General features: G+C 35.1%; 1 protein-coding gene across 2 annotated transcripts in view; it reads right to left on the reverse strand.

Annotated features, from left to right (window-relative positions):
- Positions 1 to 1,308: 1,308 nt before the first annotated feature.
- LOC105499367 (NADH:ubiquinone oxidoreductase subunit S4) overlaps positions 1,309 to 26,020 on the reverse strand; it is a 116,293-nt gene continuing 91,581 nt past the window's right edge. The window contains exons 4-5 of one of the 2 annotated variants that reach the window (XM_011771914.3): positions 21,078 to 21,151; positions 1,309 to 1,520 (exon numbers count right to left, since the gene is read on the reverse strand). In XM_011771914.3, the coding sequence (XP_011770216.2) occupies positions 1,417 to 1,520; positions 21,078 to 21,151 (178 nt within the window). In that variant the 3' untranslated portion in view covers positions 1,309 to 1,416. The remainder of the gene's footprint in view (positions 1,521 to 21,077; positions 21,152 to 26,020) is intronic. The other variant, XM_071098941.1, reaches the window with a different exon arrangement.

Here is a 26,020-nt window from a genome sequence, read left to right on the forward strand (position 1 = left end):
GAGAATGGGGTGAACCCGGGAGGCGGCAGAGCTTGCAGTGAGCGGAGAATGTGCCACTGCACTCCAGCCTTGGCGACAGAGCAAGATTCCGTCTCCAACAAAAAAAAAAAAAAAAAAAAAAAAAATCCTAAGAAATCATCTGCCATTAACTCCATTAGCTATTTTTAATTATTTTCATAACTAAAAATAGAGTATGAGTTTTGCAGACAGACAGACATAAGTTCAAGCCCCAGATTTGGCACTTAGGACTGGCATAACTTTAAGATATAGGGTCTTACTCTGTTGCTCAGGCTGGAGTGCAGTGGCATGATAGCTCACTTTAGCCTTGACCTCCTGAGGTGAAGTGATCCTCCTGTCTCAGCCTTCTGAGTAGCTGACTACACATGAATGCCACTATGCCAGGCTAATTTATTTATTTTTAAAATTATTTATGTATATATTTTTAGAGATGGAGTCTTGCTATGTTGCTCAAGCTGGTCTCGAACTCCTGGCTTCAAGTGATTCTCCCACCTCAGTCTTCTGCATAGCTGGGATTATAAGCATGAGCCACAGTGCATGACCTGTGTGATCTTGAGCAGACTATTTAATCATTTTCAGCCTTGATTTTTGTCTTTTCTTTGCAAAATGGGTAAAATAATAGTTCCTGCTAATAGGGTTATTATGAGGGTTAGTATACAAAGTGTTTTTTGAATAGCCAAACAAAGCATGTGTTTGTTTAACTCATAATGTATGACCTAAATGTTTAACAATAAAAGCATGTATCTGCTTATAGTTCAAAAAAACAACTGAATATTACAATCCCTGTGAATGAACTGATTTTTATTTTCTCTGAGTCTTAATTCCTAAGAATATGAAATCTTCACCTGAACTCCTCATAATCAGGAAGTGTTGATTTCTGGGCAGAGATTACTATGAAATGCAATTCATTCAGGCTCAAAGTACCTTAGTAAATTATAAAGTAGTAATTAAAAGAAGAGAACTTTAATAATGATGGGACAGGGGTTTAAGTTTGTAAGACTGCAGTGTTATCGTGTACTTCTCTACCTATGATAAAACAATTTCTAAGACAACATTTTAATAATGTTGGCTGGTGATTTATAAACAATATTAACTTGAGAATGGCTATAAAAAACAAATATAAAACTTCAATGTTGCAGCTGATTTCAAGCATTCCTGTTAACAGATTCTAAGTACCAAGATTTCCCAGAAGTATGATCACCTCAAATCTTCTCTATATATAGGAAATTGAAACATGCCCAATTTGAGCCATCAAAAGACATTTAAAATAGACACCACAAAATGTATCTATATAGTTTAAAGGTCAAATTTATTAGGAGATTAAGCGATGTATATGGACTATAAATACTGCACAGCTGACTTTATTCACAGTCAAGCACAGATATAGTCAGTGCCAACCTATTTTGTGGATACTCTTGTTCTTTTGTTCCAAGAAAAGTTTGCACCATAAGACTTGGACTTGGGTTTTGGAACCTTCCTCTCTTCAACGTCATAGCTCCATCCTAGGAGGAAAAAACAAAGACAAATCCACAGAAACAGAATTAAAGAGGATACCTGAAAAGCACAGCAAGCGGAGGCTAGCTTTTGTAACTTAATGTTCACTTATCATCAAGAGTATATGTCAACACATCTGAGATATACTTACTATTTGTTCCCTTATAATCCTCTGTGAGAAAAGGGTCCAAAAGATTGCCTACAGATTATTTACCATATCTCAAGTTAAAGATGTAAACTATGATTCAGTTTCTCCTTGTTCAATTACTGATATCTATGTATTACATTAAAATTTCCATTGCTCTATGTGGTTTAACAAAGGACTTTAAAAACAGTTGCAATGAAGAGCGATGAACAACATAACCAACCTCACTATTCTTCCAAAAATTGGTTTCTTTACAAGAGTTAGTTTAGAACTCTTCCAAAGGGATATAGAAAAATATGTACGTGTGTGTGGGTGCGTGTGTTTACTACATAGTTTAAGTGGACCATGAGAGTTTACTTGGTTCAACCTCCTGGACTTGGACAGGCTACTGATTAAACTCAAAAAGATTTTCAACATTTATTTCAAGGGCTATCTCACTAATTGGACTCACATGCGAGTACCCGATAAACGGTGCAAATTGTTAGGCCTGACCAAAGGCCCACTAGATCAGAATCTCGGGTAGGGACCCAGGAAACTACACTCTATCAATTCCAGGAGATTTTTATGCATACAAAAGTAAGGGCCACTAATCAAAGTTGTCTATTCTCTTCTGAGTATTTATATTTTCCATCCAAAGTCTTTTCAGCATTTTGTAATTTTGAAAACTGGGTATATGTATGTCTACATTTTCTGTACTAAGTTCTATTCTGTAGTTCTCCTAAAACATGGGAAACAAATCAACATCCTCCTCCTTAAAAATATAATTAAGTCATTTTTATTCCCTAAGCTAGGCAACTCCTGTAACATTCACTTTTCTTCATAAAATCCATTTTCCCACACCTGTAATTTATTCTTCTCTTAGGATTTTATTCAAAGAACTCATCTTGAAACCTCTAATTCATGGCTGTATCATGCAGTCACGTATAAAAGGTCCAAAATGTGATTATTATATGGTCTAATTAAGTGAGCTTCTTGATCTTGGTGAGTATAGTACCTTCTGCCACAAAGCTTACATTTCAATAGTCCCTTAGTTAGTACTCAGTTTTACCACAAAAGTTAAGCCTATGAAACTCAACTCATCAAAGTATACTACTGCTACTGTACACAAAGGAAAGTAACAACATTTAACAGAGTATTTTAATTTAAACTTTTAATCTACTTTATCCATAACAGAATATTACATTCCCAACTGCTGGAACTCCATCTCCAAAGAAAGTCCAATAACTATAAGGAAATGGGGAAGCAGGAAAGCAAATGAAACATCAGAATCCAGGAGAGAAAATATTAATTTACTTGCTCAACATAATCTTATTTTCACAGAGTAGAAAATACGTTTTGAGAACTTTCTTATCCATTAAAAAAAAGTTACAAAGCTATAGCTTACTTTAAGAGAATCTGGACTTATAAAGTATGTACGTAACAAGTAGTTATCTCCATTTCAAAAAATTTACTAAAGGGCATAAGAAAAGTTTATATTTCATAAGGTTGTCATGAGGATTAAAGTACACGTCTTGTACTTCATATGGATGTCATAATTCATGTAAAGTGCTTAGAAAGCACCCCCACTTAACATTTATTGAGTTCTATGAGAAAGAACCTTTATATGAAGTAATATTATCCCCCTTGTACAGCTGAGTAAACTGAGGCTCAGAGAGGTTAGGTAACTAGCGTAAGGTCACTCAGCCAAGAAGGGACAGAATCAGGATTTAAACACAGCTGGCCAGATTTTGGAGGCTACGCCTTACCTATTATGCTACACTGTCTCTTGTGGTTTATAGTAGGCACTCAATAAATGTTAAGTATTATCTGGTCCTCAAATTTGATTCACAACTTCCTAGCACCATGTCTCTATATAAATTTCCATTACATTAGAGCCCACTAAATTTGAATTTGTGATGTTTTGGGTATAGCTAGCTATAATCTAACCTAGTTATTAACTACAGAAACGGGTTTTGGTAAGCAAATTAATACTGTGATCTGAGCATAACAACTTTAAAATTATAAACTTCTTAAGCACTTCCCATATTAACCAGCAAACGATGCTGATAATTACAAAAAATATTCAATTTAATAAAGGAGGTATAACAATATTTACCAAGCATTGCCATTCATTTGATAAATATTATTGATTGCCAACTCCATGTCAGAGACTGTTTTTAGACAGTGGAGGCAGACTAGTGAATAAAACAAAATTTTCCTGAACTTCTTGAAGTTAGTAGGGGAAGAAAAGTTAGTAAGTATATAGTATATTAGGTGCTAATACAGTAATACCTAAATTAAAAATGTGTATTACATCCTAGTAAGTACTAAGGAGAAAACATTTTAGATGGGGTATACAGGGGAGCCCTCCCTCCCTGAGAAGTGGGCAGAGAACAGTAACTGCAAAGGCCCTGAGGCAAGAGCATTCCTGGTGCACTAGGTAGTATGTTCTAGTCCCCATGCTGAGTGCTTGAAATGTATTTTTATTGAAATTTTATGTATGGAGTTTATAGGTTGCATGGCTATAAGGAAGGCATTGTATATATCTTAATTTTACATTAACTTAAAAAAATATAGAGAAAATAAACAGCCTAAGGTCACAGGGCTAATAAGTGGCAAAACCAGGATTTTAACCCAGATGGACTTTAACACCTAACTACTTTATTAATAAAACTACATTTCTTTTATTTTCTCTTTTTTTTTTTGAGACGGAGTCTCGCTTTGTTGCCCAGGCTGGAGTGCAGTGGCGCGATCTCAGCTCACTGCAAGCTCCGCCTCCCGGGTTCACGCCATTCTCCTGCCTCAGCCTCCAGAGTAGCTGGGACTACAGGCACCCGCCTGGCTAAGTTTTTGTATTTTTAGTAGAGATGGGGTTTCACCATGTTAGCCAGGATGGTCTTGATCTACTGACCTTGTGATCTGCCCACCTCGGCCTCCCAAAGTGCTGGGATTACAGGTGTGAGCCACCACGCTCGGCCTAAAACTGCATTTCTTTAAAAATATTCTGCAATTACAAGTTTTATCTATTTCATTCATTTCCTTTTATTTGAAAAAATATGTTGAAAAGACTTTTAAGAATCCCTGGGAAATCTATGTTCCACATATGCTCTCCCACAATTGTGAGGAAGGAAATGGTTTCTAGTGTAGATTCTGTATTTGGTTATAATGACAGCTGGAAAATTAACCCAAGACCTCCATAATCTTTTCTTGCCAAATGATAGGTAAGAAACCTAAATCTCTCTCCTCTTACTACCTCCCAACACACACTCACCAGGTCAATAAAGACATTAGGAAAGAAACTGCAGAAATGAGAAAGCACTCAAATATCTAGGAACCAGTAATATACACACAAACACAAACCTGATAGTCACTTTCTCATTCACTCAATTATCCTTTCAGCCACCAGGGAGAATTCTCTGTACTACATCAGATCTCAGACACAGATCTAATATCTATTCTGGTTATGGAGTTTCAAAATGTGGTCAGGGTCACTGCAATGTGAGAAGAATGAAGTTTTATACACATAAAAGAACAACTGGTTTGGGTTTTTTCCTGGTAACTAAGGAGTGAGCTGGCTCCTGGGAATTGTGAGCCAGATTACAGTTGCCAGATTATTGTTGATAACAACAATAAATAGAAGTATCATGACAGGGATTGGAATGTGGATGGGCAAAGCACCCTGTGAAAAACAAACAAAAATACACACAGAAGAAGCCTGCATTTGTTAATAAGATCCATCTCTATATAATTACCACTGACCACTCATGATTGTTAGGATGTGTAGGGCAAAACATTTATTATCTTCCCATTTCTCTGTGATAAACAACTTTGTTTCCAAAGTTGCACATGCAACTGTGCTTCCCTAAATGCAAAGGAGTATATGAGGAAGTCCAATGACAATTCACAATAGAGACTAAAACTAAAGAAAGAATCCACGGACATCTTTGGATTTTCTATTCATTATTCAGAAAACTTTTCTACTATGTAGGGCTGTCATCATAATAAACATTTGCTGTTTTTTGAGATACTGTTAAGAATCTGATCACATTTCCAAGCATCCTCCTCCTTACAGTGCCTGGATGAACAAATTTACTGGTCCCACTATACTCGAATATAAAGGTTACCTGAGCAAACAGTGAAGTTGAGCTAAAAAGGACAACACTTGAAAGGACATTAAGCATGTGTGCTTAAGAATAGGTAAGTTACACAAATTATACTCATCTTTCCTACTTCCTATTTGAAACTTGTTGCTAAAAAGAAAGAATATATTTTGCAAGAAATAAAATATAGATATTAAATGTTTAAATTTCTATAACAGTGTCCTTTTTAACCCTAAAATAGATAAATATATATATATTTTTTCTTTTTTTTAAAGAAAGAGCCCAAACTTGTTTTTCTGAATGGGAACATGGAAGTGAAAATACTTGCACTCTCCGAAGAATGCTTATATGCTTATATAAAATGAAGGTATAGTCTACAATCATAATGGTCCCATATGTTGTCCTATAGGGTACTGAAAACCAGCCCCTTGCTCTTCCCAGCTGTGCAACAGAAGAAGATCAAAGCAATGGAGTCCAAGGCAGCTGCCCCAGGGATGGGTAAAGCTCCCAGTGCTGCCGTCACTTCCTAGAGGACAGTAGCCATATGGCACAGATTTGCCACAAACCCAACTACCAGCACCTAAATGATGAGAAGCTGACTCCCTTTGCTGTTTCACACACTAAAATGCTTTCACAAAAATAGCTTGAACTTTAAGCCCTAGTATCACTTCCCTTTGGAAAATGCTGTAGTAAACTTAAAATGTGATCTTTAACATCCCATGCCCAATTTTTTTTTCTGAAATATGCCAGTTTATTTTGTAGATCTCCACATTGTGGTTGGAATATTCTATTTCCTATGATATAAATGGTATAATATTTTCAAATGCCAAAAATCCCCAACCTCTGAACAAAACCAGGCCACAATTAACTTACAAATTCCACATATAAGACAGAAAAATAAAATCAATTCATTTTTATGCAGAATCATTTCATTTATGGTTCAGTAATATAAAAATACAAACATCCATCAGTTCTTTTATTGCTTGCGAAATGTTTTACCTCAACCTTGATTGACGTTCTGTTAAAGGTCTTTCTTCTCTAATAACCTAATCTCAAACCCTGACATGAGTTTGGAAGTGAACAGCTAAATGCTTTTTCCTACTCTCCATTTGTGCACGGAACAAGAACTATCACATAATTTGGCACAAACTGACATAACTGACAGTCACTTCCAACTGAAGCATGGGATCAGAAGAGCAAAGCTTTGGGAGGCCAAAGCAAAGTACACTGGTACTTGGCAGGTTTCTAGATTCTTCACCAGGCTATGCACCCATATTATATCTGGCTGAAAGCAGAGCATAACCCTAACATATAATTTTAAGGAGCAGAAAAGAAAAATAGCTTTTTAGGAATTTCACTTTAAAAGTATCTTTACTTTGAAATTGCCAATTAGATATATAATATGGGGGTAGGGTAGGGTAGGGGGTAAATGGTTCAGAATAACGTAAAAGTATCCTAGATCTTTAGAAAATACTATGGAGAAATAACAGCAGTTTTGGATACACTGCAAAGCAAGTCTTCCCATAAGTTTATATAAAGTGATTTAAACAAGCAAATAAGGTGAAAACATGAGGCACCTGAAATATTTGTTAGATTAGTAGTACCCTACACCTGCTGTAGCTGTGACACCTCTCAAAACTGCTTTGATGTGACAGTCAACGGCTCCTTGAAATTTTATCTTTTCAAATAATATACTTGTTATGTAATATTACTATTATCTTCAAAAGAGTAGTTGGAATTATTCAGCATTTGCCACAAAACAAACCAAGATAGTAATCCACTACTCCAGCTGTTGTGTTCCAAAAGTACATCTGAAAATCAGTCATTAGAAATTTAGAACACATTTTTCTGGAGAAAAAAACTACACAAATAGCCAAAAACCACTCCCAGAGATCTGCAAGCTACTCATAGGAATTCTCAGAATCCTATTTAATCTACAATATATCAGAAATGTCACTAAGCCACCATATATAATTCTCTCTAGCTCTCACGCGCGCTCTCGCTTGCATGCTCGCTGTCGCCCTTGCCTTAGCAGTATTTTCCCAGCCACAGACAGGATACGGGATTAGACACTGGGAGGAAAAAGCTATGTATATAAAAAAAAATCTTTCGTGAATTCACCTATTAACTAAAGTTTGTGACTCCTAAATCAACACCCATGGTGCTTCTGTGGTCATTTGTGACATGTGGAGAATGCCAAAAAATTTGAGTCCTGTAACACACATTTCTAAATGAAGGGAAGCAGGATAATGCTCTGCCTTCTTGTTTCAGCTCTCATACTGTAAACAAGCATACTTTCTGTGCTCTATTTAGTGCCAGTTTTTTGCATTTCTGTGCTGGTTTTTGGTAATTTCACTGTTTAAAATGGTCCCCAAACAGTGTGCTGAAATGTTATCTAGTGTTCCAAGAAAGCTGTGATGTGCCAATACGTGTTTCAGATAAGCTTTGTTTAGGCATGAGTTATAGTGCTGTTGGTTGTGAGTTCAATGTTGATGAATTAACTGTATTAAATAAGGTGTCTTTAAACAAAAACACACATAGAAAAAGGTTATGTACTCGTCAGATGACAAACTATGTGACCAGAGGCCTGCAGGAACCTAACCATGTATATCCCCAGGAATAAGAATTCTTGCTAATTTAGTGTTTCATAGTGACTTTAAAGAACGTAACTGTGGGGCCTGGCACGGTGGCTTGCGCCTGTAATTCCAGCACTTTTGGAGGCCGAGGCAGGCAGATCATGAGGTCAGGAGATCAAGACCATCCTGGCTAACACGGTGAAACCCCATCTCCACTAAAAATACAAAAAATTAGCCAGGCATGGTGGCGGGCACCCGTAGTCCCAGCTACTTGGGGGGCTGAGGCAGAAGAATGGTGTGAATCTGGGAGGTGGAGCTTGCAATGAGCTGAGATCGTGCCAGTGCACTCCAGCCTGGGTGACAGAGCGAGACTCCGTCTCAAAAAACAAAAAACAAAAAACATTAACTGTAAATAAGGAGAATCACCTATAACTGATAGATACATAAAGTCTGTCCTTTCTCGTAGCTTTGACTCCCCTCTCAACCCAGTCCTGGAAAAATCAGTTTTGTCTCAATTTGCAATTCATCTCAACGTTTCTTTACCCTACATAAATCTGTGCTGTTTGACTTGTCCTTTGAACTGGTTATAACATTTGCCCTGCTCCCTTATATCAGATGAGTAAAATCCTTCAATACATGTTTATTGTATATCTATGCTAGAGTCAATGTATCTTTTTCTGGAAAATTTAACAATTTTGGAGGTCCCCTTGAGACATCTTATAGATTTATCGACCAAATGCAGGCAAACTTCTTCATCAAAGAAATGGTATACCTTATGCTTAAGCCTGCATACGTCTTTTCTTGGCTCTAAAAGGTGAATCCAGCAGCAAGAGAATTCTGCTGACTCTGGTCTTTTGCTCTCTACTAATCTGGGGAATTGGTTTTGCAATCTGACCATCTGATGATCCCCGTAAATGGATTAATGGTTTATAGAGGTCTATTCTCTGTTGGGTAGGAAAAAAATGGAGAATCTAGTTTGTTAATCTATTCTATTTTGGACTCAAATCAATTAAGAATTAGTACTCAGAAAAGAACAGCTCTTTGGTATTTCATCATTTTGTATTATTAACTAATGGCTGAAAGTTTAGAACTGAAGTTATAAACTCTGTGTGACTATATGTCTATCAATGTCTGTATAGAGAAAAGCCTTACTGTGCATGTATTTAAGGCTTTTCTACCTTTAGGTGGCATTGATGAATTAGATTATAAAGTCTTTTTAAGGAACTCTGTTCTGATTATAGAGAAAAATAAGTGATTATGTAAATTGAATCTTAAAATTTTCAGAGAAGAAGAAAATGGAACTTCTAATACGTTCAGTGTGCTAGAAATTTTTAAGAGTACTTAAAGAGTACTCTTAGAGCAACTAACAAACATTTTGAGACTTCAAGTTCATATCGTGTAGGTAAATCTTGACAAACAAGACTAATAATTTTGGTTTAATAAAACAGCAAGGTTTTCTCTGGTTTATCAATGTTAAATATACAAACAGACTTTTATTCCACTTGTGTATTTTTTTAATTACCAAATATGTTTACTGATCAAATAAGCCAGAATTACTTGTTTAATGTTTAGTCATGAAAAATGTAAACCTATGATTAACCAAATTGATTCATTATTGACAACTTTATTTCAACAATAATTATGTTTTGTAATATGTCACCTTCAAAATTAATTTCCAAGATCGTCAAGTAATTAATAGATATTTATTAGATATCCAGATCTTTTACTTATTTTTTTAATTATTTTTTAAGACTAGTGGAGTCAAGCTGTGGGAGTGGAAAAGGAGTAACGAAATCTGTAATCGGTTGTGATCAATTAGTTGTGAACCCTAGATCTCTTCTAAGTAAGACAGAATACTAATCCATTGATAATGATAGGGTTCAGGACATGCTACCCTAAAATAATGGCACCTTGGCATTTGAAGAAACAGAGAAGGCCACTCTGACCTCCTCCCACCCTTGTACCTTGAAGTAGACCATAAAATAATTCCCTGGCCTTCTCATGGAAGAAATCATAAGACATTCATGTGCCCTATAACCCAGAGGCAAAGAATATTACAGAGGGATGGACTTAAGAGAAGAATCTGAACAAACAGGCCTGGCTAAGTTCTCTCTAGCTTATTACTACTGGATCATACTTTCTTTATCCAGTCATATTTCCACACACAATGTACTTCTTCTTCAAATTTAGCATAAAAAAAACAAGTATTCCTGTTTCTTTGGGTTTTCATTTCTGAAGGGTCCTGTATCACATAAAATTTACATTAAATATGTGCTTTTCTATTTTTAACTGTCCTTTATTATAGGAGATGCACCTATGTGATGGGTGAGAAAAGACATATTTTCTCCACTATAATTACTAAGCAAAATTTTAAATGTATATACTCTTGCTACTTATTTTCATATGCTACAGAGAGGCTGTATCTCTGGGTTCGTTAGTGAACATTTTCATTTTTGCCACCTGGAGAAGCTGGAGTATAAGGAATGCATATAGCTATAGAAAGTTACGTGTATTTATGAGATCTGCTAGTCTACTAAAATGCTGATGTGTAACCATTTCAATTATCCATCTCCCAGTTTCTCTATGGAATCAGTCACTTTGGTTAAAAGATACATATAAATGAAACTCGAATAGGAGAAATGGTGGTAGAGAGGTAAAACTCTGCATGCAAGGTTATGAGATATGTTTTTGTTTATTAAAGGAAAAAGAGAATAGTTATGTCCTCAAGTAAAGTGACTGTGCCAGAAAGAGAAAGAGAATGCTAAGAGCTAAGGTTCTTTACCATCATATTACTTTCTATGTTTAAGTTTTATTGTGACTTTGCAGTGAGTGGCCACATATCATTTCTCAGGTACCTGTGATTCTATATCTATCCTAACTGTTCACATCTCCTAACAACTTTTGATATTTACCTTCCCACAACTGAATCCTAAATGTAAAATAAAACTTTCAGGATATAATTGCACCTAGAATTATCTTTGACATTCCCTAGAGGGCCTCTGGAAAATTACAAAGATATATTCTTTCATTTTGTGAAAACAGAGGTGCTAAAAAGAATTAGGTTTATTTTATATGCTATAATTAATGAGCTACTTGGGAAGAGCTGTCAACTATGAGAAAAGTTGTCAATTCAGAAAAGATCCTTAGCCATCCCAAGGTTATATTTCATGGGAAAAGTGTTATTAACCAAAATTTATGCTATATGGTAAGTTCCTGGGGAATTATATGCCTTCACTGCTCAAGATGTGTTCTATTTACCTGAGTCCTTGTACTGCTTTGCCCGACAAATAATTACAGTATAGTTTATCAGTCATAATTTGTAATTTTTAATAAAAACATTCACTTGATTGCATCTTTACTTCTGTAGTTTAAATATTGCATCTTCTAGGCCAGTAAATGTCAACTGGAAATCAATGTCACTTCTCTGAGTTTTATTAATATACTGATATTTAGGACATACTCCAGACTTAAATCTTTTTACTTGATATTTATATATTTTAAATATATGCCAAGCATATTCATGTTATGTTTCAGTATTATTATGTCGTATCTCAAGATTTTTTCTCCATAAAAGAATATGTTCATTTTTATAAATCAGATGAATATTCACTGTCTTTGAAAATAGGCTTAAGTGACCACATTACCAGATATTTTGCTGAAAACGTTTGTGGATTAAGTTGCATTATTCTTGCTATGAACTCTTAACCATATATTTCACTTTAATTTTTTTTTTTTTTTGAGACGGAGTCTCGCTCTGTTGCCCAGACTGGAGTGCAGTGGCGTGATCTCAGCTCACTGCAAGCTCCGCCTCCTGGGTTCCGCCATTCTCCTGCCTCACCATTAATGGGCCAGGCATGGTGGCTCACGCCTCTAATTCCAGCACTTTGGGAGGCTGAGGTGGGTGGATCACCTGAGGTCAGGAGTTCGAGAACAGCCTGGCCAACATGGTGAAACCCCATCTCTACTAAAATACAAAATATTAGCTGTATTAGCTGAGCATGGTGGTGGGCGCCTGTAGTCCCAGCTACTTGGGAGGCTGAAGCAGGAGAATCGCTTGAACCCAGGAGGCTGAGGTTGCAGTGAGCCAAGATCACGCCATTGCATTCTAGCCTGGGCAACAGAGTGAGACTCTGTCTCAAAAAAAAGAAAAAAAAAAAAGAAGGAAATAAAATTACCAGTAATGTTAACTACAGCCATTTTGTCTTTTATAATCTACAAATAGTTTTTATTTTTTTTTGTTTTACTCTGATGCTTCCTGGCAAACTCTTGCAATCAGCTACAGAGCAGAGTGCTTTATCTTCAACAAACAAGGACTGTCTCAGAACCCTGCGGAAATGGCCCATGCCAGATGCTTTGAGGGTAGAGGCTTTTGATGCCATCACTTAATTTTAAGACCATACAAGTAGACTGAGTCAGGATATCCAGAGCGCTAGTCAAGAAGCAGATACATTTATGATCCAGTAGAACAAATAATAATTATATAGGACTGAAGAACTGATGAGGATCGATCATAATTTTATGTTTGGAATATTGCTGATATTGTCTCAATGTATTCTTTGTACATGTAAGAAAGCTCTCTTTCATCTTAAGGTATCTATAACTCATTACACTTTAGTAGAGTTTACTTTGTAAATTGAAATATTTGTAAATAATATCTCATTCTCCATGACTCCTCCAGAATTCAGAAACTCTAATTGAGTATTCTTATTTTCATGACAATATAGTTATTTGCATATGTCCAATAACAATACGTCCTTCTGGGAAAAGTGGCCTCGCACTTGGCTTATAGGATTCCCAGTCTTATGGTAGCAAGGACTCTTAGGATATTTTGGAGATCCTGAGAAAGGAGGAATTTGCCCAAATTAAAAGGTAATACCAAATAAATCTAGTGGCAAGTTCCCAGCGTGGTTTCCTAGCTCAAGAGACTTAAAAGTCCAATCAGAGATTCCTTGTAAAAACTTTCACCAAAGCAAACAAGAAAGCGTATATGACAAATTAACACTCTTGCTACACGTATGTAAATAATAAGGCTAACTATCATACCAGTCTTATTTTGTGATCACAAATAATCTCTCGCTGAGATTATCTCCTAATCAAAACGGAGAAGGAATAGAAAAATAAAAATTTTTGTTTCAATGGAAAACTATGCATTGTTTCTAGCACACCCTTTCCCTTCCAGGTCAGATTTTAGATCAGTTCCTTATCTTTTAGCTACCGGGCAATTCTTTTTAGGTTGTACACAATTGATACACATGTAATTTCTGTCCTGTGTTCTACTTAATAGACCTCCCCCACCAAAACCCAATTTTGTCTCTATTTGCAATCCACTACATTTCTTTATTTCACACGAATTAGCGCTGTTTTGACTTTTACTTTAAACTGGTTATGATATCTGCCTTGTCCCCTTATATGAGTAAAATAAATTCTTTTACTTGCATTTTATACCTATATGAAAGTCATGATTCTTGCCTTTGAGTTTTTGTTTTGTTTCGTTTTGTTTTTTTAAGATACATGGATGTGAGGTTGAGACCCTCATAAGAAGTTACGTTAGGTGGAAGCCCAGACCTTACTGATGTTCACTTCTGGGATAATTCTAAGTACTAAGCTACATCTCCAATTATTTCTTTCTTTATTTTCCTGGATCCAGGGCCAGACCTGTTTCCTTCCCTGCTTCTACCTTCTATTACTTCGGAGGCGGGTTTTCCACCTCAATAGACCCACTATGAACAGAATGCAGTTTCACAGCTTGTCCTCAGCCCTCCTATTCCTGAAAGAAACCTTCCTTTATTTTGAGAATTTCAAAGAGTTTTATAGCTAACAACAATGAGAAAAACACAGGGGGTAAAATGACATACTAGAGAAAAGTCACAAAGTTTCAAATCAGATCAAACGGGGGAAAAAAGGCCATTTCTAGTTTTCATTAGCATGTAAATGGTAGTAGATTCTAGTCTTCCACCGTCCAAATTTTCCACAGCTGTCTTCCACCTCCTCTCTCCATGATGTAGCTTCCTCCACCCCGATCCTTCTACCCCGTCACTTACTACATAACACAAGGAAAGACAAAAGCCACATGGGTGAGAAAGGTGAGTCTTTTTAGTACACAAAGAACTGAACTGAGGTTCATCTACATTTCAGAGGAAACCCCAGATATTCTTTTTCCCTCTTTACAAAGAAACGTTATCATTAAAGAGTTCCTTTGGAATAGATGCTGAGCTTAAGATGTTTAAGATGAGGCCGTAAGGTTAAGGCTAAAAGAATCAGGGGTTATTTATATTTGCTTTGTGTGTCAGTATGTTTGGGGACATGGTAGTGGAAAAAGGGAGAAAAAGAAGTCATAGGGAACATTCAATCTTTTCTTCTTTTCCACTCCCCAATTTCAGAACACCAGCCTTCCATAAGAAGTGAGGTAAAGAAGAGCGAGCTATGCAAAAAAGATATAAGCTGAGGGGACAGCTGCAGAAATTATCAATAGCAGGATAAAGAGAACTTCTTTTCATCTCAAAAATGAGAGTATTCTTATATAAAAAGATGAGCCTGCATAATACCTTATTTGGTTAAGAACTGAAAACAGATGATTAATGGGGGAACTTGTGTACTTATAGAGATACTATAGGTATACAGTACATCCCTACATTATTATCCCTCCCTATTATCTCTACTATAAAGATACTATAGAAACTTATAGCATCTCTAGAGTACACTATATAGAGTATATATAGTATATTATCTCTATATATAGATACGATCTAGATAGTATATATAATATATATAATATATAGTCTAGAGATACTCTATAGTCTATTCCATATATCTATATAGTAAATATATATATAGTATCTCTATATTATACTCTAGAGATACTATAGGAACACTATAGTATCTCTGTAGAGACCTACAGTATCTCTATATTATTTTATAAGTAACAAGAGTTTCTACATATCCTTAATTCATTCTAGGTAAGAGTACCTGAAGAACAGAACTATATTTCTTAAGAAGTATTACATTTGAACTTTTCCAAGTTGGATATGATTTTCCTGTTTCTCACATTTACTACAGGAATTATTTAATGAACTATTTATATAGAATATTCTATTTACATAGAATATATATATAATGTATAAACTGTATATTGCTAAATATATCAGTGCTGTTCAGTAGAAATATGTAAGCCATACATAAGTTTCTAGTAGCCACATTAAATAAAAGGAAATATATAAAATTAATTTTAATAATTTACTTAAGTCCAATATTTCTAGATTATCACTTCATAAAATAAGAATTGAGATATTTTGTTTTTTTATACTAAATCTTTGAAATCCAGTGTGCATTTACACTTACAGCACATCTAAATTCGAATTAAACACATATCAAGAGCTAAAATCACATGTGGCTAGTGGCTACCATATTGGATTCGTGTAGATCCAGATTATTATTTGTTAAGATCTACTAGCATCATAGTATCAGGAAAACCATTGGACTTGGAATCTAGAAGGTTAGGCGTTGTCAGAAGCAATGTGATTGATCTGGGGCTTGTTTTGTTAACTTCTCTAGGTTTTGATATCCTATCAAAGGGAGAGTTTAGAATAAATAACATACAGTTTGGAAGCAATTCAAACATTATGAAATCATCATTTTATGTATGTTTCAATACACTTCAGGATGCTAAACCTTAATAAACTCAGGATAAACTCCAAATTAACTTGACAGGAAAACATTCATTAGTTGTATTTTACAAACACACTAAAATGTAATAAATTGTTAATCATCCTACTATACTTTGCTTTCTTCAGGTTTCTAATTACAGGGAATTAACAGATTAACAGTTCTTCTAAAAAAAACAGTAAGTCACCAAATTAAGGTGATTTAAAGAAAAGTTTAAAGCATAATCTGGAGAATCATTTACAATATTACTAAATTTGCTGTTAAAATTCACCAATATTTATTGAGCACATTAAAATATAAATAGGACTTGTTTTCCCTGGTAAATTCTTATAATCCAATAGGCAGGATAAAATATTACAGTTTGAGTGTAAGACCATGCCTTATTTAACTATCCCCAGAGCCTAGCCATATAGCGCTGACATAAAATAGGGTGTGTTCAACATGCTTCTGACTGAGTGCAGTACAAAAAAGGTAAAAGAGAAAACCATACTATAAGAGCTGCAAGAAAGGAACAAATTACTGTGAAAGTTAAAAGGAAGAAAGAGGAGTTCATCCAGTAGTAGACGGGAGGTGGGAGTGAAGGAGGGGAATAAGAAAAGGGATCAAGAAATGAGACAGCATATGAAATAGACTTTGAAGACTAGGCTGGAGTTTCATAGGCAGGGATAAGAATGAGAACAGTATTAATGAGCTTGTAGAGGGAGTAAGGTGTATAGCAGGTTTGGAATGTAAGGGCAGAAAGTAGAGTTGGAACACAGTAAGATAAAACTTGTTAGTGCTTTGGTAATAAGTTGGTGCCTATACTGTGAAGAACTTTGAATTATCAGTTGAGGAATTTGTCTATTAAACATAGACTTCTGAAGATGTTTGAATAAAAGGTATTTTGGGACTTACACAAATGTCAGAGTATTGAGGCAGTATACATAACAGTTTAGACTAGAGATCACCTAAAATTTTCTGTAAAGGGCCAAGTAGTAATTATTTTTAGGCTCTGGGGCCATATAGTCTATATTACAACTACTTTTCTACCACTGTAGCTGAAAAGCAGTCATAGACCATATATAAATGAATAAACACCACTGTTCAAGTAAAACTTGTTCACCTTCTTGTAAGTATGTCAGTGACCCTGTTACTTAATGTCTCTAAACCTGTTTCCTTGAACAATTAAATGGAGATAACTGTTCCTGCTTCATAGAGTTACTAAATGAGAATGAAAAGCACTTAGCATAGTGCCTAGCTCATGATTTAGTGTTTATGTTACTTTCTGTGGTGATAATACTTATTACCCAAGTCTCAAAATATAATTAGGGGGCATTAAATATGTTTTGTAAGGCTGGGTGCAGTGGCTCACGCCTGTAATCCCAGCACTTTGGGAGGCCAAGGCGGGTGGATCATCTGAGGTCAGGAGTTCAAGGCTGGCCTGGCCAACATGGTGAAACTCCTGTCTCTTCAAAAAAAAAAAAAAAAATTAGTTGGACATGGTGGTGGCATGCCTGTAGTCCAGGAAGCTGAGGCAGGAGAATCGCTTGAACCTGGGAGGTGGAGGTTGCATTGAGTAGAGATCATGCCACTGCACTCTAGCCTGGGTGACAGAGTGAGACTGTCTCCCCACCCCCTCTCAAAAAAAAGTTTTCCAGAAAGCAACTGAATCTGAAAATCTTACTCCCCTTATTGTATTGATTTTCTACAATCTTTAATGTCAAGGGAAACCATGCTCATGACTTCTCTTTTTATTTGACATTTAAAAGGGAAATGAAAAAACTAAGGTGATGAAAGGTAGGCTTTTATTTTCAGAATAGTCCCTGAATTGATATACAAATAATCAACTGTATATCAAATACAATTGATATTTGATTTGTATATGAATTATCAAATACAATTTGATAACTGTCAAAAGCTAATATACTTTTAGGCTACATTAATATAAAATATAATTTGATAAATGATATACAAATCATCTTTTGTGTAGGAATGTGGCAGTTTTACCCTAACTTCCTATTTCTAGATACTACTGAAAGGAAAGCACTAACGCCCATAAATGTATAACCTTTGTCATATTTTACTGTTAACACAGAATCAGCTGTATTAACAAAAACTCATTTTCCCCTAGACAGCATATGATTAGGGCACTGGGCTAGATAGCAAAGAAATAAAGACATATATGAACTAGCCCATGGGCTTTAACATCCTTAAGTCTATAGGTTTTGAACATTACCCAATCCACTTCTCATTTCAAAGATAAAGAAATATGCTTCTAAAAGGCTAAGTGTACTGAAGTATGACTTGTTCAAGTTCTGCTGTGAGGCAGACCACTGTGGAATGAGAATCTTAGTTACCAGCCTCTTAATCCAGTAGTCTTTACATAGTAGTGCATCTGAACTTTTTTTTTTTTTTTAATGCCTTAACTTATCAGAACATTGGTTCACTCAACCTTCAATAGCACTAGCTGACAACAGATGACTTAGCTGGGGGACAGGGCGGATCCATTTGTATGTCCTTCACTACTATTTACCTACCCAAGAGGGGCAAATCAGAAGGAAGGGGATGCTGTGGAATTTGGAAAAGATCCCCCACCTCCACTTCTGTAATGCTTCAATGGTGTTTATTTAGATCTTGCTTCCACTGTAGCTGAAGAAACAGGCTTTATCTATTTAAAGACATAGAATGCTATACATTAAATAAATAAGGCAGATTGTAAGTACTATAGCGAAATCAAGAGTGGAATAATCATTGAGGACGTTTCCAGGAGATGAGAATGGTTTCAAATTCTTGAGTAAAGAAATATGTTTCTTTCTATTTATTAATTAATTATTTTTTGAGACTGAGTCTCACTCTGTCACCCAGGCTGGGGTGTAGTGGTAGGATCTCAGCTCACTGCAACCCTCCGCCTTGTGATTCTCCCGCCTCAGCCTCTTGAGTAGCTAGGACTACAAGCGTGCACCACCATGTCCAGCTAATTTTTGTATTTTTAGTAGAGACAGGGTTTTGCTTTGTTGGCCAGGCTGGTCTACAACTCCTGACCTCAAGTGATCCACCCACCTCAACCTCCCAAAGTGCTGGGATAACAGGCATAAGCCACTGTGCCTGGCCAGAGAAATATATTTTAGAAAGTCATTTATTCCATCAGATATTGAGTGTCCATTATATGTCCGGTTTTGTGCTGGGTGCTAGGCACAAAGCAGTAACCAAGACAGGACATAGTTCTGCTATCTTATAGGTTAAAATTCCTGATTCACTGTTAGCCTACAATTTTATGTCACTAACCATTAGGCTTTTTAAAGTTACACTTTCTATAGACTTTGATAGTGTTCCTCAATTTTCTTTCCTGGGGAGGTAGAAGTCAGATGAGAAAGCCACTTGATTTTAATAGGAACAGTGGTGAGCTCACACCGGCAATTCACATGGCAACTGTAGTCATGCAGTCCTTGTGACCACTTAGAGAAGGACTAATCAGGGATTTAACAATTTAATTAGATTTCCTGTTATTAAACGCACGTCACAGACTTCAAAGGAATAATTTTCAAAGTGTTGGACATGAAATATGGTAAGCTGAAAAGATAAAAAAATTAATGGAACTGTTTTCCATAACTATGTTACAGTTTAAAAAGAGAGCAATGTTATTTTAAGTCAAAAGAATATTTTAAAAGACCACTTTTAAGAACAATTATGTAATTAAGAAACTTGGAACTTGCCAAGAAAGTATAAATAAGGAATTACACTTAAGAACCTTTTGAAAAAAGTTTTTAAAAGTCTATTAATAACATAATAGGATATATTTATATACTATCATATACTTACTATTTGTGAGACCCTAGTCTAACTATGCACTTTTACTTTTATTAACTCATTTAATCCTCATAGTAATTCTCATTGCACATATGGGGAAACAGAAGTATAAAGTCATACAGGTAGTGACTCAACACAGATTCAAAGGCCGATAGGTTAACTTCAGACTTTTAATCATAAGCTATACAATACCAAGTGGAAAAGAAAGCAAATATGTTAGATTATAACCTTTATAGGGCTTTCACATTTGTATGTCAGATATGTTAGACAACACTAATAATCTCTTATTTTTATATACTGCCTTACAGTGACGATGCACTTAGACAAATTCAATTTGACAAACTAGAATAACAGGATACATTAGGTACAAATGTTTAGTAGTGCATTTGAATCTAAGGAAAACAAACAGCAGACATACTGGCTGGAGGGAGATGAAGGTCAGAACTAATAGTTATCAAGTAGAGTATCTATTATGTATCAGCTATCTCCCGCCTCATGAGGTAGGTACCCTTATTTCAACTAAGAAACATTGTCCATTATGAAACTAATCCAAAATCATATAGCTTCAAAGTGGCATAATCAAGATTAGAATCCACACTAGTCTGACTACAAAACTTCCTTTCACTATACTATGTTGGCTTAACAGCAGAAAATAAGGAAAAAGGAAGACATTTTGCATTTTTGTTGATAGCAAGATCAATATAACCCAATGATGTTAGGTGGCTGCCCTAAAAGCGAATATACTCTTAGGCCACATTAATATTATTATACAGTTGAGATTAGGGTTGGTATTATGCCCACCATATCTAGAAAAGTAGCAAATGTGGGCATTTAGGCTGAAGGGAAATTTTACAGGCAATATGACAATATTTTCAAATAATTGAAGCGTTATTAAATAGATTAATAGACTAGATTTTGGCATTGCATTTTGGCTCAAAGAACTTAATTGTAAATGGAGGTGTCAAAACTGGACTAGGCTGCTATATATGTTTAATTAAGTTTAACCAAATGTTAGTAATTTTACAGACGAATTCATAAACAAGGTAGGTGTTCAGTAGTTTCATTCCCTGTCTGTACTTTAAATTAGAGCACTTTGTCTTTTACATGTTAGATGAGTATTCCAATTTAGGTTTTTTTTTTGGAGGTGGGTGTTCTGACGCAGATTAAAAAGTCTGAAACCACTGGATTAGATACATTAAATATTAGATACATTGAAAGCACTGGATTTCAACTCAAATTCTGTATACCCGATTGATTTTAATTAAGGTAAGAACATAAAACCGTATCTTGACTCTGTCAAAAACAGACCAAACATACCATTTTTTTCAGCAAAGGAAACTGCATCTTCTTTAGTACGGAAGGTTAGAACCATGTTGGATAAGGGATCAGCCCTGTAAGAAACAATTTTTTTCCAAGGTTTAACATTAAGCTTTGGCTGAGAAACAAAATCAATATTTAAAATAAAATAAACAGCTACTATAAAATCAAATAAGTACATTACCGATGGAATATTTTATTTGTAATAATCTCTTTAAAACTGTTAATTGGAATACCTTTTTCTGTGTTAAATTTGGGAGATTTTCTAATATGTATTGTCAAATAATAAAATTCATAATTGCAAAGGCATTCAGTTAGTCTTTAACAATTTTATTCAACTCTAAAAAAAAATCTGAGATGAATTAAAAAAACCCAGGAGGATTCTTAAATGGAACTTAAATTTTACTATCAAGATTACTGATGTGTAAAATTGCTAGTACTATCATTACCCAAGAAAATGCAACAACACATTCTTGTTTTTTTTTAATTAACTTCTTCTGAGTCTCCTTTTTGAAGATTATCCACTCTTGACAAACCTTCCATCACTAACAATATTCTTTTAAAGCACAAAAAAATAAAGCTCCAAGATCTGACATCCAATTGAATTCTTCAATGTAGTACAGTGTTAATGTTTACAAATCTACATAGGCTCTTTAGAAAAGCCAACTTCAAGAAATGTCACTTTTATTTATTTTTTAAAATTTTTTAATTGTTTAATTTTTTTTCTTTTTTTTTGAGACGGACTCTCACTCTGTCGCCCAGGCTGGAGTACAGTGGCGTGATGTGGGCTCACTGCAACCTCTGCCTCCCAGGTTCAAGCAATTCTCGTGCCTCAGCCTCCTAAGCAGCTGGGATTAGAGGTATGCACCACCACACCTGGCTAATTTTTGTATTTTTAGTAGAGACAGGGTTTCACTGTGTTGGCCAGGCTGGTCTCGAACTCCTGACCTCAAGTGATCTACCTGCCTCAGCCTCCCAAAGTGCTGGGATTACAGGCGTGAGCCACTGTGCCCGCCCCACTTTTATTCTTACAACAAGGTAGAACACTGTTTGCTACAAATGTTTATTGTGACTCTCTCAGAGGTGAATAATATAGCATTCTATGAAACATTGTTTAGAAATGTGGAAGTAAAGAATATATAAAGGAGGATTCAAAAGGTAATTTGGATAGTGGAAAGATATGAGAAGAGAATACATGGGGAGTACCTCTCACTAACGGGAAGACCCACAAATTACTGCTGCCAAAGTTCTGGTCACAGACCATGGTTGCTACTCTGAGATTTCTATAATTATATATATTTTTATCATAACCCACCCCCTACCCTTTGTAAGCAAAAGAGCTTCATATGGCTGGCTATATTAGTACTAACATCATAATTTTATATTGGTTCCTCCTTTTCAAAGCACACACGATTTCCAGTTGATAGTTAAACTATACATACTGAGAACAGAAGTGTCAACATAAATATGATGCAGTAATCTGTTAAGTGTTGATAGGCACACTGGCTTAGTTGAGAATAAGAAACAAGACAGAAAAAATTGCAGGAAAACTTAGCCAGGAGACCAGAGCTGTTTCCTGCAAAGATGGTATAGCCTGTATTATTATCCTCACTTTATGAATACATACATATAGAAATCAAATAGTAACAACTTATATCCATTGTATCCAATAGTAACAACATTCATCCACTGGAAGAAGCCACTATTCTTCCAGCCATTCAGTTTCTACCCTTCTCATTCTCCTTCATTTCCTGTATTTTGCAGTTCTTTTCTAGGTATGCTGTCACCACCAGTTTAAGCTCTTTTTCATTCTTCCCATAACCCCATCCTAACTAATCTTTCTGCCTCCTTGACTCCAATCCATCCTTCACCAAGATTAGTCTTCCTAAAGTTCAAATCCCAAACTTACTCACTGCCCAGTTCAACAATTTCAAATAGTTTTCACTGTCTATCACATTAACTTCAGGCTTCTACCCTGGCATTTAAGCACTGCTATAACATGGGCAGAACTACTTGCAAGCCTTCTTTTTAATTACTCCCCTGAGAAGTAACCAACCAGTCAAATCAGGTTGCTAATTGTTTTTATATAAATGCAGGCTGTACTTTCCCATCAGTTCAATTTGTTCCTTCCTCTTGGAATACTCTCCTATTATCTGTATATGGAAGTCCATTCAAATAATCCCTCATGGTTCACTTTGAATACTAACTTATTCCATGAAGTCTTTCACATCCTACCCTCCTCCAACTGTATATAATCTCTTTTTCAATATCCACTAAATATAATTTGTGCTTTTATTTTTAGACTTTATTTGCTCATTTCTCAATTACTGAAGTTCCAATTTGAGTAATGGCAGAATATTATATCAGATTTATCTAACTATAAACTCTGGACAAAACAGAAAAATAATTTTCAGAGACCAGAGAGTGACTAATAGCAGGAAAAAAACTAGGGTTTTCTTTCAAAAAAAGGAACCACAATGGATTTAGATCCAACTTTATACGGTGTTTCCCATAAGGTATTCTCTAGTCTAGACAAGCTAGGAGCATCGAGAACTCAAGCAGAAAGCTGTAATCTTAGTGCAAGGTGCCTGGAAATGGAGTCCAGGGTTGCCAGAGCAGCTGGAAAGGAGTAATCCACAGAGCAGGGAGCTTTTGAACTGTACATGATTGAGCAAGGCTTCAAAATGATAGCTGGGAAGGCTGAAAGAACTGAGCAAAGATTTCAGCAGCTGCCTGTTACAGGGGAGACTGAGTCTGAAGGGAGAATGTGGGTAAACACCTTGTGCTTTCTATCAAAACTTCAGAAAGGCCGTGCCTTTTTATTTTTTAACACTAGGTTCCAAGACTAAGAGTAAAACAAACAGATCCACTCCAACAATGCATAATCCTCCACAAGTTCAAGGTGATCTGTCAGTAATTTCACTGTCTGTTGGAACAAAACTTATCAAGTTGCTACTGTCATTAATTTGAGAAACATTAGGGATCAGATAATTAATAGATTGTTATTTCTTAATATAAATTGTTTGAATATTAACTAGTGACTAATATTTCAGGGACTAATTAGCATATTAGAAAGCCACATATCCACTATAAGATATATGTGAGATTCTTCATTTTAGTACTATATCATACATAATAACCCAAACAAATTTACACAAATAACCATCAATAAACAGTGTGCAATGGATAAATCTCACAAAGTTAAGCAAAAAAGCCAGTCACGAAAGAGCACATAAAGGATGATTTTCTTGAAGTGGAAAAAAAAAAAAAAAATAGGCAAAACTAATCTATGTTGTTAGAAGTCAGAACAGTGGTTACCTCTGGAAGGCTGAAATCCAAAAAAAGCATGGGATGAAATGGGAACTTCTGAGGTACTGGAAATGCTGTTTCTCAATTTGGGTACTACTCACATGCATATGTGTTCAGGTTGTAAAAATTCACAAAGCTGTATGCTTCTGATCTGTATACTTTTCTTAATGTATATTTCAATAAAGTTTAAAAAGCAATATTAAGCCTGGCAAAATAATACATTGTATCTGTTCATATTTCCAAGGTTGATTTTAGGTTATTTTTCCTCCAATATCATTTCATATACTTTACTACACACTAATGAACATCAGTAAACCAATAAAATGATACCAAAAATTGTTTCATAATTATAATGTCCAACATTGGTTGGCGAATTGCTTTTTGTTCTACACCATAAAACAAACTTTGTGACGATATCTACCATTGGTGTATTTCAATGATCATTTTCTGCTTACGAGCAAAGCCTATTTAATATTATTCAAAACAGATCTAAGTATCAATACAATATAAAAATTAGCATTATAAATATCAACTGACTCTTGACTTTACCTAAGAGAACTATTCATGCATAAAATATATTGGTGAAACATTTTGGCACTGCAAATTTTTCTTAGATGCCCTCTGAATGGCACAGAACAGCAAGTGAATGACTTTCTTCTTGGGAAGCTTAGCTTATTTATTTATTTTTTTAGTTTAAGTATCAATAGCAGTTATAAGTGGCTCTAAATGCTGTTAGTTTGATTAGCACCATTCAGAAATATCAGGTGGTTATCTTTCTGCAAATACCAGACATATATAATGAAGACCATAGAGAAAAAATATGTAATATTAAAACCAATATTTTAATAAATACTTTTGTTATTTTAAAAATATTCTGATGTAAGAAATGCCAAATAGCTGGGCAAAAAAAAAATTATATTCTGCTATAGAAGTTATGTGTGCATACTCCCTCCACCCTCCATCAGGCCAATTCCACTGATTGGGTGAATGCAAAAATGTTAAATACATATTACCAAACACATATTACTTAAAAATAGTAAATCCATATCCAATTATAGAGCATATAATTGGATTAGAAAATATATAACTGAAATTCACTACATCAACAGATTAAAGAAGAAAATGCCCTTCAATAGATATTACAAAAACATTAAAACTCAATACCCATTCCTGATTTTTTTTTTAATTATTGGTAGATCAAGATTAGAAAAGAACTTTGTCCATTTTAGTATATCAGAAACATTTCTGCTAAAAAATGAAAAGGCAATAAGGATGTTGAATATCATAACTAATATTCAACTTTGCAAATTTTAGCCAATGCAACAAGGCAAGAAAGAGAAATTGGCTATAAGGAGAAAACAAACTGCCACTATTGTTGGATTATACAACTAGAAAATCAAAGTGAATCCCTTGAAAAACCATGAGAACTAAAGAGACAGTACATAATGTGGCTTATATGTAAAATCAACTTTAAATATTAGCAATACTCAACTAGAAAATGTAATGAAGAAACCTCATCTGAAATAGTGATAAAACTAAAATATCTAGGCATAATTTTAATAACAAATGTGAAAAACTTATACTAAGAAAATCATGACATTTCACCAAAAGATATATGAACTTAAATATATGCA

This window comes from Macaca nemestrina, chromosome 6, assembly GCF_043159975.1.
Source record: "Macaca nemestrina isolate mMacNem1 chromosome 6, mMacNem.hap1, whole genome shotgun sequence".
NCBI lineage: Eukaryota > Metazoa > Chordata > Mammalia > Primates > Cercopithecidae > Macaca > Macaca nemestrina.